The following is a 14,981-nucleotide window of genomic DNA, read 5'->3' as shown; positions in this document are numbered from 1 at the left end:
CTCAAGCACTGCCCTGTGCCTAGTACTGGTAGGAAATTTTGGTAGAACTGATTCATTGGGCTATAAGCTAAAGGAATGACAGGAAAAGCCATGTCTAGAGAAAAAAGAGCTATTATTACGGAGCAACTTCTGCTGATGAAGCCAGTTCTGCGCAATGAGTCATTTAGGACTGTTCTGTGAGTATGCAGCTTTTGCCTAGGACTGAACCAGGTCTTCCCCAGCCTCTACCCCCAGTACAGTGAAGCTTGCACTCAAGCAAACTGTCAGTTATGAATGATAACAACTGTATTCAGAAATAATTGAAGTTTGTTTCATGTTGAACACCTGCCACAATTGACTCCTCCAGATTGCCCATTAGCCTACCAATATCCAGAAAAAAAATAGGTATCTCACTGTTGGACAGATTTTCAATTTTATTTATTCATATGTGGATCCACCAGGTCCAACAAGCCTCTTTCTTCATCCAGACAATACTGAAATCTAAATACAATCTTTTTTGTTTCCTACCAAGAAATCAGTAATACACTGCAAATGGAAAATATTCATAAAATTTATGAAGGAGATACTTAAAAAAGCAGTCATATAAAATATTTCTTGCACAATCTGTGCCTCACCCAGTTCCTTTTTAATATCAGTTTCCAGATATCAAGGTTCATACAGATGAGATTCCACCATCATAGGGAACCAGAAGGAAACTCAGGCCAAATTTACTTTCTACTTTGAACAATGTCTCAGAATGAGATTTGCAAAGGAGTTAGGATTGGATCTGTTCACATGAACAGATCTTAATGCCAGCAAAAATCAGTGATTCTAGTCCACACACAGTAGGCCAAATTTTCCATTAAAATTTTTGCTGCTAAGGAGCTGAAACAATGTGCACTGTAAGCAGATTTCATAAAATATCTCTTTAAAACAAAAGTTTCAAGTGACTAGCTCAAATGATGGCATATATGTTTTATGTCTTGTGACTCTGCTGTAACAAACTTTCAGAAACAGAATTTAATTGTAGCAATTTCTGAGCACACTTTGTCTTTTTGTCCTGGAAGAAACTCTTATCTATAACCTGGCTGATGAAAAGGGATTTGCATACCCCTACCATGGGTTAATGCTTAAATAAATCTCTGTACCTACTATTTTGGATTTGGATACATAACAAAATTAAAATTGTTTCGCTGTCTTCAGTAATGTTGGCACTAGCAATTTTCTCATAAACTTGAAGCCCTGAAAAACATATATGGCAAAGAAAGTCCCTTCATGACTGACTATGTTATTCTGTGTACTGTAGAAAATAAACAAGTTTCTGCATTCAAAATACAGCACATTTACATAAACAGAACATCAGTAAACGTATGCAGCTACACTTGGGGAAAAAGAAACTTTCCAAATGCTGTCATTAATATTTATCTTTGCAATATGAATATTGCAAATCAGGGCAAATCACAGTAGCCAGTCGGGCATGAATATTCTTGGATTTACTTGAGCCTTCTGAAAAGATGTATGAGCTTACCCCCTCATCACTCATGGCTTCCAGCAGGGCTTCAGCAGAGTTGGTGTGGCTGGCAGCTGTCATATGGTCCAGCCTCCAGAGCCATGTAACAGCAGACTTTATAGTATGCTTAGACACAGGAGTAGATTTCTGTTGCCACTTCATAAGATCCTGAGCAGCCCTGAAAATAACATTAACTATAAATCAGAAATAGTGAGAATAATGCCGGCAGAGCAAAAGAGTGGAGCTCTGCTACTGCTACTATTATTTTATATTGTAAGTAATAATTATAGTAAACCACAGATATTAAATCTAGACTTGCAATAAGAGCAGTAGAGAAAAAATACTGTAATTTTAATAAGAATCTTTTTTGAGACAACTGTTTCCAAAGTAAGGTTAAGAGAATTTAGAAGTACTTTAAAAACAATTCCTAATTCATACGTCCCCTTCAAATAAATACACATTTTTTTAAAATATCTATGGAAAAAGCCACGGGCTTCCACAGGTCTCTTTCAACAACTTCCTGCATGACCTTTGTGTTTGACCATTTTAACTGACACACTTTTTTTGCAGTAGGGCTGATATTTATCTACCCGCCAACATAAAACTTGTGATGCCAAGCTTTTTGGCATTTTAATTGATCAAGGGCCTTAGTCTTACTGGCAGCACAGAAGTACAAAGTATATGACTATGTACGCTTCTGCATTTGAATTAAAAAGAAAGCAAATTAAAAACCAACTGGTTTCAGTAGCTGTAACATTCCATCAAGCACTATTTTGAAGAGTTTCCTGCAAATCTAAAGGACAAGTATGTTTTCCAAGATTATTTTAAATTAATAACTTACATGCTCCATTATCCTTTGTCTCCCTCCTGCAAAAGCAGACAAATCAATGAACACAATTACTGTGCCTCAATTTTGACTTGGCTTTGCAGATTATTTTTAAAGAAAATCGTTTATGTGCTTCTCAAAAGCTGTGGAAGTTATCTTCTACTTTCAAATCTCAGCTGTATCACAAGCTAGAGGATTAAGATAGGGCACCAGAATCAAATCTGTAGGACAGAGCTTGGGTAAAACATCTTTAAGAATCACACTGTAGCCACAAGTTATGATTGTGGAGCCAATTTTAAAATTATATGACCTAATTTGTGCATCTTTTTCTCATAGTTACAAATTCAAATTCATCTATCCAAACTCAAGCTTATGTGTTCAAACCTTTATACATATATGAGAGTTTCTGCAGAGATACATAATTTTTAATAGCTGCTTCTATTCTTCTATTTTAACAAAACCGAAATTCATTTACTCATGTTAGGGAACAAGCACTTGTCTTTTATTATGGAAATCTAGTATTGTTTCCTAGTTCTGCTGCCAGTTTGGTGACCATGGAAATCTATAGAAATACAAATGACTATGCCTGTGCCCACGGCACTTGTGGGAGTGTACATTTAGCTGTAAGGCAGAAACATGTAATGCCTGTAGACACAAGAATGCCTGGGCAGTCAGTAGGACTTCACTGTTTCACTCTGTAATACTTAGAACCTTGTAGAGTGCTGCTGGTATTGCAAAGTGCCCCTTATCATTCTGTTTTTCTGTGCTACATTTGTAGAAGGCTTATATGAGTATTTAGGTTCTGTTAGTCTTTGTTTTTCAGATAACAACAGTCTTCTGTTAAATGCAAGTAGCAAGCTTAGCATGACTGTGTGTGAACCTTAGTGGAAAATCTACAGACACATCATGACATGAATCAGAACAATTTCCACTACAGAAAGTGTATTATACAAACACATGTCGATATGATATGCGACTCCTTTTTATTCTCCAACAAAGGACAGACATGGACTCCTTTGTTTAGCCTAGAGAAGAGAGGGCTCTGGGGAGACCTTATTGCGGCCTTTCAGTACCTAAAGGGTGCTTACAAGAAAGATGGGAACAGACTTTTTAGCAGGGCCTGTTGCAATGTTGGTTATGGTTTTATTTATTTATAGACACTGTATTTCTAAAGCTTCCACATTGTGCTTGAGAGGTTCCTTGACTTTGGGGGTTGCATTTATTAGGAGATACTTTTTACTTCTTTCAGGTGTGAAACATGTAGTCAAGAGGAAGCTAAGTACAGGTGTCCACGATGCATGAAATATTCGTGCAGTCTGTTGTGTGTGAAGAAGCATAAGCTTGCATTAAGCTGTAATGGAGTCAGGGATAAAACAGCATTTGTCTCCGTAAATGAATTTACCGACTTGAATCTTTTGAGTGATTATAGATTCCTGGAAGATGTAGGAAGGGCGGCTGATGCTGCTGCTCGACATCTTACTGTGCATAATCCAACAGCAAAAAAACTTTTGTATGGCTTGAGAAACAAAGCTCGAAAGTGTGACATTGACCTGAGAACACTGCCTGTTGGATTTACAAAGAGAAGAGAAAATTCAACCACCTTCAATTACATAGAGAAAAAGTTCTACTGGCACTTGAAGCTCATATTTCCTCACTCTCATGCTGAATACATTTGGTGGGTAAAACACACTCTGTATGCGTGTTAGCATGGTGATTCCCATCACCATCAGCAAACAAGTCTCAACAGCATTAAAAGGCCATTCAAAAAATTCAAAACTCTCAAATGTAAATGGTCTGGGTGGACGACTAGGAGGGTAAAAGGATGTCTCCTTCCCAGGTTGAGCACCTGAGAAGGAGAAAAAAGATGTGTAATTGCTAAGCACCTCCATCATATACCTCCCAAAGTATAAAGGTGGTGACCACACTGGGAACATAAGCCAGATCAATTTCATGATCAATGATTCTATTGTATTACAAGTCATTATCATAAAGTACAATGGGATAAAAACCTTAGCCCAAGCCCCATACTTGAAAAACACTAATACAGCAAGTACCGGATGGACGTAAGATATCATATACTGAAACTGTGAGATCAAGAGGAACAACCTTGAGAGCCAATAAATCAGCATTGTGACGAGTGACTATCAATCCAGTCAGATCTGTTCTTATCTCAACCCTTCGTGCCCCACGTTGGGCGCCAAAAAGAACTGTCGTGGTTTAAACCCAGTCAGGTAGCTTGTTCACTCACTCCCAGTGAGTGGTGCCGAGCTGACAACAATCGAGGTCCGTGTCTGTCTTCCCCCCCTGCCTCCCCGCACCGGGCTCTCCCCTTCCCCGCTCCCGGAGGAACGGGGAGGAGGATCGAGAGAGTGCAACTCCTACGGGTTGAGACAAAAACAGTCCAGCAACAAATCACCACCGCTACTATCAGCTACAACAATGATAAGGGAAAATAACAAGGGAAGAGAATACGATACCACCGGCCAAGAGAAACGAGCTCCACCCCCAAACCCCTGTCCTTCCGGGTCACTCCCAGTTACCCCTCACCCCGGGCATGACGTGCTGTGGTATGGAATACCTCCCCGGCTAGCCCGGGTCAGGCGCCCCGTCTCTGCTTCCTCACAGCCTCCCCTCCTCCCTGGCAGAGCATGAGCCTCACAGAGTCCTTGGTCAGGGTAAACATCACTTAGCAACAACCGAGAACATCGGCTTCACCAACACTGTTCTCAAACTGGAAGTCAAAACACAGCACTGTACCAGTTAACACAAAGGAAAAACATGACTGCTACTGCGGAACCCAGGACAAACAAAAAGAGAGGAGATTTAGATTAGAGATAAGGAAATAATTTTTTTACAATGAGTGTGGTGAAACACTAGAACAGGTTGTCCAGAGAGGCAGTAGATGCCCCATCCCTGGAAACATTCAAGGTCATATTGGATGGGGCTCTGAGCAACCCGATCTAGTTGAAGATGTCCCTGCTGATTGCAGGGCGGTTGGACTAGATGGCATTAAAGGTCCCTTCCAACCCAAACCGTTCTATGATTCTTTGATTCTATGATTCTTTCTGCTTACCGAATGAGGTTGAATTTTGCAATTTGGGTCACCTGTTCCATGAGTACCATAGAAAGTGCATCCCGACATAGATCAAATTCAGCTGGAGCTACAGTGCCAAAATCCAAAACAATGACAATGGACCGTTCTTGAATCACTCCAAATATCTGTCGGCTCTCACTGGTTAACCATTCCATTCGCTGCTTATATAGCTCAATAGCTCCCATTAGACAATCCACAAAATGAAGAATCAGTTCTTTTTTGGCTGTCAGCTTTATTTAAATAAGGGAGAGAAGGAAATTGAACATCAAAACAAATAATACAAATGCAGCCCCAAGCTTAGCACAGCTGCAATGGCTGGTTTGCAAGTGCCAGATATGCCAGCCAAGGTAGCATTGAAAACAGCCCATTTTTCTTCCACTATTTCAAGAGCAAATACTTGACAAATGCATCTAAGCTATAAAGAAAAGACCCGGTATTTTGTCCTAATTGCTTTTCATAATCTTTTTATATGAGCATGGGACAGTGCCAGTGGGTTGTCTGACTTGTCTGTCTCAAGACTGGAGTAATTAGAATGAGCTGAAAACAGGCTAGGATGTAAAAAGGATTGCAGAGCAGATGGGTGAACAAACAAGGACACAGAAACTTTGTACCTTCTTAGACTACATTTTTGACTGGCTCTTAAAATTTTGTACAGCAATACAAGGGAGTGTATGGTTTTGTTCTGGGGCACTTCAATCTCCATCTTTTCTTTAGCATTTGAAAGGAAAATGTAAAATGTTTCCTGTTTGTACTATTATTTCATTAACAGTGGCCAGCATTAATAGATTAACTGTTTGTGGGGTAAGTGCTTAGGCAAATTTAGTTCAGACAACTGCAATCAACAACTAAAGCTTCCCATACCATATCAGTAAAATGAGCAAAAACCTAGATTCAATATTAAAATTAAAACCAGCAGACCCTCCCTGTGGATATATGAAGACACGTTCCTGATGCAAAAGGATCTGTGGGATTAAAAATTCACTGTCAGTTCCAGTAAAAACATACCCCCAGTATACCTGACCCACGTAAGTTCATTTCAGTTACCTTCAACCTCTAATCACCTTTCTGGGACTCAGTGCAAAACCTTTGAGATACAAATGTTTTTAAACAAGAACATTTCTCAGGGAGAAGATATTTTGTGTGTCAGTCTGCACACGTCTTCCTCTCATTTGTATTTTTCTCTGTTCTTTAATGTCAGCTAGGGCCCTGTAATGTGCCTCCCAGATACAGTCTCAGGCTGTCTGCCAAAGGAATATAGTAGGCCTGGGAAGGAGCACTTAGAAAATCCAGTTTCCTTCTATGACAGCCAGATTCATACAAAGAAGCTTATTGCAGTACACAGATACAACTCCATCTTAAAAAAAAGCCATTTTCTTACACCACCCCTTCACTTTTAGTTGACCAGTCCAGATTCCCATTTCTCTGAGGGCTGGAAAACTTCTGACTGTCCCGCCTAAATTTATTTGTGGCAGTTCATACTCATCTATTCTTGGACTAGCATGCCTTTTAGCATAGAAAACTATAGCTTTCCCCTATCCCTGTAATTTGCTTTTCTGTAAGCATTCAAAAGCAATAATGCTGCCCTTTGTCAGTCTTCTTCAGTCTTACATAAGTCAACAACAAACAAGCACTCTTACGAGATCAGCACTCCACTGCAGTTCATCCTACTAGCTCTTTCTAGTACCTGTTCTGGCTTGAACTGCTTCTTCTCAACCTGTGGTAACTGTATAAAATACTGCACACAACATCCTAAATGAAATCTCACCAGATCTTGCATAGTGGCATTGTTACCTTAGTGCTACCAGAAATGTCTTTCCTACTGCTCGCAACTAGATTATCTTAAGGTCTTTTCCAACCCTAACTATTCTATGAGTCTATGATTTTATGTAGATATTTCATGTGGAATTAATGGGAAAAAATGAGGGGGAAGGGCCCCCTGAAATAGCTCTTTTCCCATTTTTAATACTTGTGCCTCAGAAGTTACTCAAGTTATCAGAAAAAAATGTGAACACATTTGCTTTTGTAAAATCCTTTATGAATTAACTCTCTCCCCTCCTGGTTCACATGTGTATCTCTTCAGTCAGAATCCATCCTCTTAACAATGGGCCGCCAGCAGCTGTTGCTAAGACATTCCTTAGAACATGAGCCTGGGCAGAGATCCAGCTAGCTGTCTCTATAGAGTAGGCTGAGCCTTTTGTGACCCACTGGCACTAAGCAAAGCAGCACTTTGCATCAGCAATGACAGCACATTATGTCTTCTTATTTCAGCAACCCATTTGTTTTATTGACTACGATTTTATTTTTTTTTTACTCAGACGAGCCTCTTAAGTGTTCCCTCTTTCAAGACAGGGTAAATGTTGCTTAGAAACTGCAGTTTTGTCTGGAAAGATTTACTGCAATGCTGCACTAAGGCAAGGGCATAGATTTTGCAAGGAAAAAACCAAAAATGATAACTAGCTTCTCTACCACTGATTGTTATCACTAACAGCTTGACAAAACAGAAAAAATGAACAAAAGATAAAGTTCTCACAAAGAATATAACTATTTCATGCCATAGGGAGACATTTTAGTCATATCATTCTGCTGCAGTGATAACTTCTAAGTGTACAGGGAAGTTACCACAAGTAAGTCACACTTACATTATACACATTGCCATCTTGTGCTTCCTTGTATTGAGGAAACAGACCATCTGCATACCGAGAAGCCACAGATTTCCCCAGGATGGTCACATAATCTACAGTAAAGGGTACAAAAGATCAAGTTGCTAATCTTAAGGATTACTTCAAACAGATATTTTTCAGGTTAATGTGCATACCATTCATGTCTGAGGCACATGCATCTGTACTAACTCCTGACATTAGGAAACTTGAGAGAAATTCTAATTGTATCGTTTTACAATTTTTTCTGGCTATGTCTATGACGGCCTGAGCACCCAGTCTTTGCTTTAGCTGTGCTGTAGGTATACTTACGTCAAGTTCTGATAGTGGACCTCTCTCATGGATAGACCTCTCAGTCCTACGTTTTAACCCTGTCTCCAGTTCTGTCGCCCAGATGTGCCTCTAAGACCTATATTGTGGCCTTGTCTCCAGTCTTGTCTCTGGCTCCATCTCCTGCTGCTCCTGGCTGCTCTCCCTGACTGACCTTAGACATGGTTCATCACCTCACGCCATCTGTAACTGTCTGTGAACACTGTTAGCAGCAAGCACCCTGCTCTGCCTGCAGTGCTTAGATGGTCAGTGAAGGCACTGCCTGGGCTGCATGCAGTCCCCTTTGGCTTGTGCCTCAGTTTTCCCCCATGGAGCAGCCCTGCTCTTGCTGCTCCCCGCCAGTTTAGTCAGAAGTGGGGAAAACCCCCATATTTAATTATTTATAGGCCAAAAAGCTACATGAAAATGCAATAAATGAAACATCTAGGCAATTACACTTCTGTATTATCCATTTACCTCACAACAGGACTTGCAAATATTTGTCCATCAAACAAAATACAAAATCTGGTACAGATAATGCTGTTCTCTTACACAACTAAATGGGTGCAGAAGTGAGTGCAACTAAGGAAAAGGTTGCACTCTGCTCTTTCAGTAGCTAGAAATCTTCTACAGGATCTCCACTGATAGGAAAACATTAGGGGTGGGAATATTTAACGTCACAAAGCAGCTCTTCTGTACAGCATGCTGCCCTGCTAAGCTGGTACATTCTGCTCCTAAAATTATGCTGTAACGACATTAACCCTGCTCAACAGCGTCTTCTTCATCTACAGCATACAGGATTTCAGGATTTGTGCTGTTGATCTTTGAATGCCCCATGGACACAAGCCAGCCAAAATCTTATATTATGCAACCTAGAACAATTGCAATACATTACAATCCCTACTTCTCAGGCGGCAAGCTGTTCAAATAAAAGAATATCTTACCATGCTCTGCAAAGCACTATTATGGCAATGGTTAATAATTATTAGCAAACTCTTCCTCCCCAGCTGTCAGATAACTGCAAAGGAACATTTTTCTATAGCCTGACTCTGCATGAAAAGCAGCCTGAATTCTAACGAAATTTAACTTCTTCCTCAATGCTGATCCCTGGAAATAATATACTGTTCCCAAGCAGGCTGGCTAGCCCTTATGATCATCTAGCTGATCACAGATTATGGCACAGCACACATTATATTTGCTCTCTAAAAATGGACAGAGATGTTATGGTGCATTATTTGCAGAAAAAAGACTAACAGCCTCAGCAGCAGGAATTATTTCCCAGCAACAACTAAATTGGAGATGATCTGAACTGGAGCTTAGGGTAAAGCAACAGTATGGTTGAGTAAGAAAAGCTCTTCTCAGATCCTAAGTCCTTCTCAGATCAAAAGGAGATGCAGATCCTCAGTTCTATGAAGTGGCAACGTCAGCAACTGTGGATACAGCTTCCCTTTCTGCCATTTTCATAAGAGAAGAGACAAAGTAAAAAATCTCTGCTGTGTATAATGGAATGCAAAATGAGCATGACCCTACAAACTATTCAAAGTCGGGTTTTATTATTATTCTATTACTGACTTGTCCTATACCTTTCCTGCGCTGGAATCCAATCTGTGACAAAATCTGGGATAGGGACAGTTTGTTTCTTTTGAGCCCACGAAGTTGAAGCCATTTAGAAGATGAAACAAGGGGTTGTACATCCATGTCCCACTGACTCACAGCCAATCTCCTTTCCTTCTCTTTTGGTTTCTGCTTGTAGTCCTTATGGGAATCTTCAGGATCTTGTCTGTGCCTTGAATCAAAAACATCTGCTATAAAGAGAAACAAGGGAAACACAACATTTATACTTTAACCAAACGATTCACTTGAATTACCTCCTTTCTTTATCTGTATTCTGTGGTACGAGTACATACATACACACATACACACATGCAAGTACATACATACATGTAGCTCACTTCCTGTTTCCTTTTGTTATACTGAACGACGTTATTATCCAGAAAGTTGCTCTCAGTCCTACATATCTACTTGCTGTTATGTCTTTACCTTCCATTTTTCCAAGAAAATGTCTCTTCTATGCTGAAATCCAAGCCCTGAATCTAAGTCCAGTTTGCCAAATGGCAATTCTTCCAGCTCCTAAGTCATCTCTCCTAAGTCTTAGGAATCAGAACTCATAATAGGCATTCAAAGATTGCCAGACCATCACTACACACACATTAGAAGCAGTATGCAATAAACAAGGGTTTCTTAACAATTACATGTTGAACTATCATAAGCAATAGCAGCACGCACAGCAGATCCTGACTTTGTTGCAAGGTTGATGAACTCTCTCTCTTCACATCATAGAATCATAAAGTCACAGAATAGTTAGGGTTGGAAAGGACCTTAAGATCATCTAGTTCCAACCTCCCTGCCATGGGCAGGGACACCTCACACTGGACCATTGTCACCCAAGGCTTTGTCCAACCTGGCCTTGAACACATCCAGGGATGGAGCATTCACAACTTTTTTGGGCAACCCATTCCAGTGCCTCACCACCCTCACAGTAAAGACCTTCCTCCTTATATCCAATCTAAACTTCCCCTGTTTAAGTTTGAACCTGTTAGCCCTTGTCCTATCACTATGGTCCCTAATGAAGAGTCCCTCCCTAACATCCTTATAGGCCCCCTTCAGATACTGGAAGGCTGCTATGAGGTCTCCATGCAGCCTTCCTTCTCCAGGCTGAACAGCTCCAACTTTCTCAGCCTGTCTTCATACGGGAGGTGCTCCAGCCCCCTGATCATCCTCGTGGCCCTCCTCTGGACTTGTTCCAACAGTTCCATGTCCTTTTTATGTTGAGGACACCAGAACTGCACACAATACTCCAGGTGAGGTATCACAAGAGCAGAGTAGAGGGGCAGGATCACCTCCTTCGGCCTGCTGGTCACGCTCCTTTTGATGCAGCCCAGGATACGGTTGGCTTTCTGGGCTGTGAGTGCACACTGAAGCTCGCTCATGTTCATTTTCTCATTGAACACCCCCAAGTCCTTCTCCACAGGGCTGCTCTGAATCTCTTCTCTGCCCAACCTGTAGCTGTGCCTGGGATTGCTCTGACCCAGGTGTAGGATCTTGCACTTGTCATGGTTAAACTTCATGAGGTTGGCATCAGCCCACCTCACAAGCATGTCAAGGTCCCTCTGGATGGCATTCCTTCCCTCCAGCGTATCAACTGAACCACACAGCTTGGTGTCATCAGCAAACTTGCTGAGGGTGCACTCAATTCCACTGTCCATGTCACTGACAAAGATGTTGAACAAGACCGGTCCCAACACCAGTCCCTGAGGGACACCACTCATTACTGGTCTCCAGCTGGACATTGAGCTGTTGACTACAACTCTTTGCATGTGCCCATCCAGTGTAAATGTGACCTCAAGTGTACATGATGGTTCTGGCAGTATCTGCTCCGGGCTGTGATGGATCATGTGCATGCACAGGAAATCATGGACATGAAAGTCCAGTTTCATTTAAAGTTCTAGAGAACAAGAAAGATACTTCAGCACTGATGTATAGTTGGCTGGGCTAGCTCCACTTGCAACTGGCAGCAGAGGCAGCCCAGAGCCCAGAATGGCTGAGGCAGAAATGGGAGCGATGACAACGGTAATGCCTCTGTTCTTCAGCACAGAGGTTCTAGAAGGTCTTTGGTATTTCCTGTTCATTCCCAAAATACTCTGCATGAGATAAGCTGGCTCTAGTTGATTAAATACTCTTGCTGTATCTTAGTCTACTTTCTGTGGACTTTTAAAATTTCTGTCAATTCTCCTCAGCATCAACATTATCTGGAGTATCCCAGTTCTCTGTTGCTGTAAATGTACTGCATGGATCAAACTGGTCAAAATACAAAGAACGGTACTTCTACCTTTAATGGCTGAAAATAACCTTCAGTCTAGATTGGAATATGATCAGAACTCTGCTAAATCAAATATTACAACTGACCTGGTTACAAAGGTTCATTAGATAGACTGTTTCTCAGTTAATAATACATAAAGGAAATGAGTCTATATCTTCAGAAATCATCTTTCAGTGACAGCAGGCATCTATATGGTGCAGTCTGGCACCAGCTCTTTCACAGTTATCAGTCCTGCAAGCAGGGTGCAGGGCTGGCATGCCTGTAGAGGTTGGCATTTTACCAGCCTTCCTCCTCTGCTCAGTACAGAAGCAGTAGTGACAGATGTTAACTCTAGAGAGACAGGTGAAGGTTTGCAGCTGTTTGAGCTTTGTGCATAGTCAGGCACTGTTTATAGTCACTTGGACTGTCATTCCCAGTTTCCTCTTCCGAAAATGCAGAAAGGCCTGCACAGCACCCCATATACAGGACAGGTGTGGCACGGCTTCAGAATGGCTTGTACACAGCCAGCAGCTTGCACACCACAGTGCTGCAAACAAAACTGGAAGTTATCCAGGAAAACATGGCATCTCTGTAGAAGTAGTCCTGAAATACTCACAGTCACTCCAAACAAGTCTCTTACATGGATTGCCAGTCATGATAGATCTCTTGATTGGCAGCTCCTCTTTTCTTTCTTCTTAAAAACCTGAGGAATGATCATGTTTTAAAAAAAATAAAATATTGCCATGCACAGGTCAATATAAGAACTGGAGACCAGCTCCACCGGCCCAGCCAATGGTAAACTGCAGAAGGCTGAGATCAAGATTTTCCTGAAGGAAAATAATATTATAAATGAGAAAGAATAGCTACTCCACATGTCAAGAAAGGCTGAAGTTAGATTTGACAGGGAGCCCCATACTCAGAAATGGGAAAGTGGTAAACTGGTAATATGGTTTCCCTTCCTTCACTCTAAATTACCATAAGAAAGCGCCAATGTGGAAGTTTCCATACATATATGCTAGAAAAATGACTGTGGTGTTTTGGCCTGCTGTCAGCCAGTTGCATTATATTCCATTATTGCTTTGCATTGTACCTTACCTTTGCTGTAATCCAATTTATGACTAAACCTGGGAGTATCTGACACAATTCTGTGAAGAGATTCATAACTTTGCCTATAAGACTACAAGATGATTCACAAAGAAAGAGAATTATGTGCATATACATGTTCGTGTATGTGGTATAAGGCCCAACTGTGAATAAGACACAATATACGGATAGAAAACAAAACACCCGAGGAAGCAAGGTAGCATGGCTAGATTGTCTGAGGGTATAGCTTTGAGACATGGTGTTTTGCCATCTAGTTGGTTCTTCTTTTAACAAACAAGAAGAATGAATGAGGGATATTTATGAATCACTAGCAGGCCAGCTGCTAGCTGTTGTCTTCAAGCAGTTTTTCATAGAGGAAAAGCAAAACTGGGATAAAATAATAACCCAAAGACTTAGCCTCCTCCCTCTTCATTGCAGGACTGAACATACTATTTATTCCTCTTATATGGGTTTGAATACCCATACAGAAACATACAAACCATTCCAGTCTTTGCCTTGCTCATGCAGAAATGCATGAACAATGTGAAAAGAAGGGTGTTGAGCACAAGATGCCTGCCAGCAGCACAACCTCTGACTAGCCTGGGCTTGGTTGGTGTCAGTACAGTCAGAAGGAGCCCTTGCCACAAGGAAGCCATGGCAGACAGTGCCCATAGCAAATGGCCATAGCGAGCCACCAGACTTGTGCCATTTTTCCCTCAGGCTGCAGAAACAGTGCCACAACCCTCTCATGATACTCGCCAAGACATGTTTCAAGCAGCAGCCTGCATCAGAGAACAAATCCTGAGTGCCATCTCATTTTCCGGATGCCCAAGGGTGTGGCAACACATTTTCCCTTGCGTTAGCCTCCGGCACCTGGATGTGAAAGGCTGGCACCGCCATATGAAAAGTAGCGTTTGGAAGGAGATGAAGTGACTTCCGATAGAGTGAGTTTACCTCAAGCCTTGGAGAAGCAAGTTCAAAACCGATGACAGCAGGGATAACCTTCAGCATGAAGTCCGAATCAAAACAGGTTATTTTCAAAAGGAGAACAACAGTTCATCTGGGCACCTCTACCCTTCTGCTCTGGCTAAAACCTTCACTCATCACACGCTCTGAGTTCTTAATGGATGCAGCAGTGTTTGCTAAGGCTATGTGGCCAACCTGTCCTTCACACACCAAAACACCTCACGAAAGCACACATGCCTTACAGGTCGAGAAGACACCATGCCACCCGGGGCACTGAACCCCAGACGAAAGGTGTGTGGAGGCCTGGGGTGGGCAGAGCATGTCACAGCAGAACAGGACAAGAGGTAAAGGCCTCAAGCTGCTCCAGGGGAGGTTTAGGTTGGATATTAGGAAAAATTTCTTCACTGAAAAGGTCATGAGCTATTGGAACAGGCTTCCCAGGGAAGTGGTGGAATCACCATCCCTGGAAGTGTTCAAAAACCGTGTAGGTGAGTCCCTCAGTGACACATGGTTTAGTGGTGGTCTTGGCAGTGCTGGGGTGATGGTTTGAACTTGATGATCCTAAAGGTCTTTCCAAGCCAGCTGATTCTATGATTCTGTGAAAACTACAGCTGGGCCTAAGGAAGAGGCGGAACACAGGGCAAGGCCTGTCTGGCCACCATGGCCACTCATGCTGAGGCACGGCCACACAACTTGCC

General features: G+C 41.8%; 1 protein-coding gene across 1 annotated transcript in view; it reads right to left on the bottom strand.

Annotated features, from left to right (window-relative positions):
* Positions 1-14,747, bottom strand: part of VWA3B (von Willebrand factor A domain containing 3B) — a 72,195-nt gene extending 57,448 nt beyond the window's left edge. The window contains 6 exon segments of the mRNA XM_062628561.1: positions 1,508-1,667; positions 5,389-5,639; positions 8,049-8,143; positions 9,959-10,177; positions 12,851-12,937; positions 14,272-14,747. Of these exon segments, the coding sequence (XP_062484545.1) occupies positions 1,508-1,667; positions 5,389-5,639; positions 8,049-8,143; positions 9,959-10,177; positions 12,851-12,890 (765 nt within the window). The 5' untranslated portion in view covers positions 12,891-12,937; positions 14,272-14,747.
* Between the last annotated feature and the right edge of the window lie 234 nt (positions 14,748-14,981).

Source organism: Pezoporus occidentalis, unplaced genomic scaffold (assembly GCF_034315485.1).
Source record: "Pezoporus occidentalis ecotype Australia unplaced genomic scaffold, CSIRO_AGI_Poc_V1 ctg32, whole genome shotgun sequence".
NCBI classification, from domain to species: Eukaryota; Metazoa; Chordata; class Aves; order Psittaciformes; family Psittacidae; genus Pezoporus; species Pezoporus occidentalis.
This window is presented reverse-complemented; position numbering and strand designations above follow the sequence as displayed.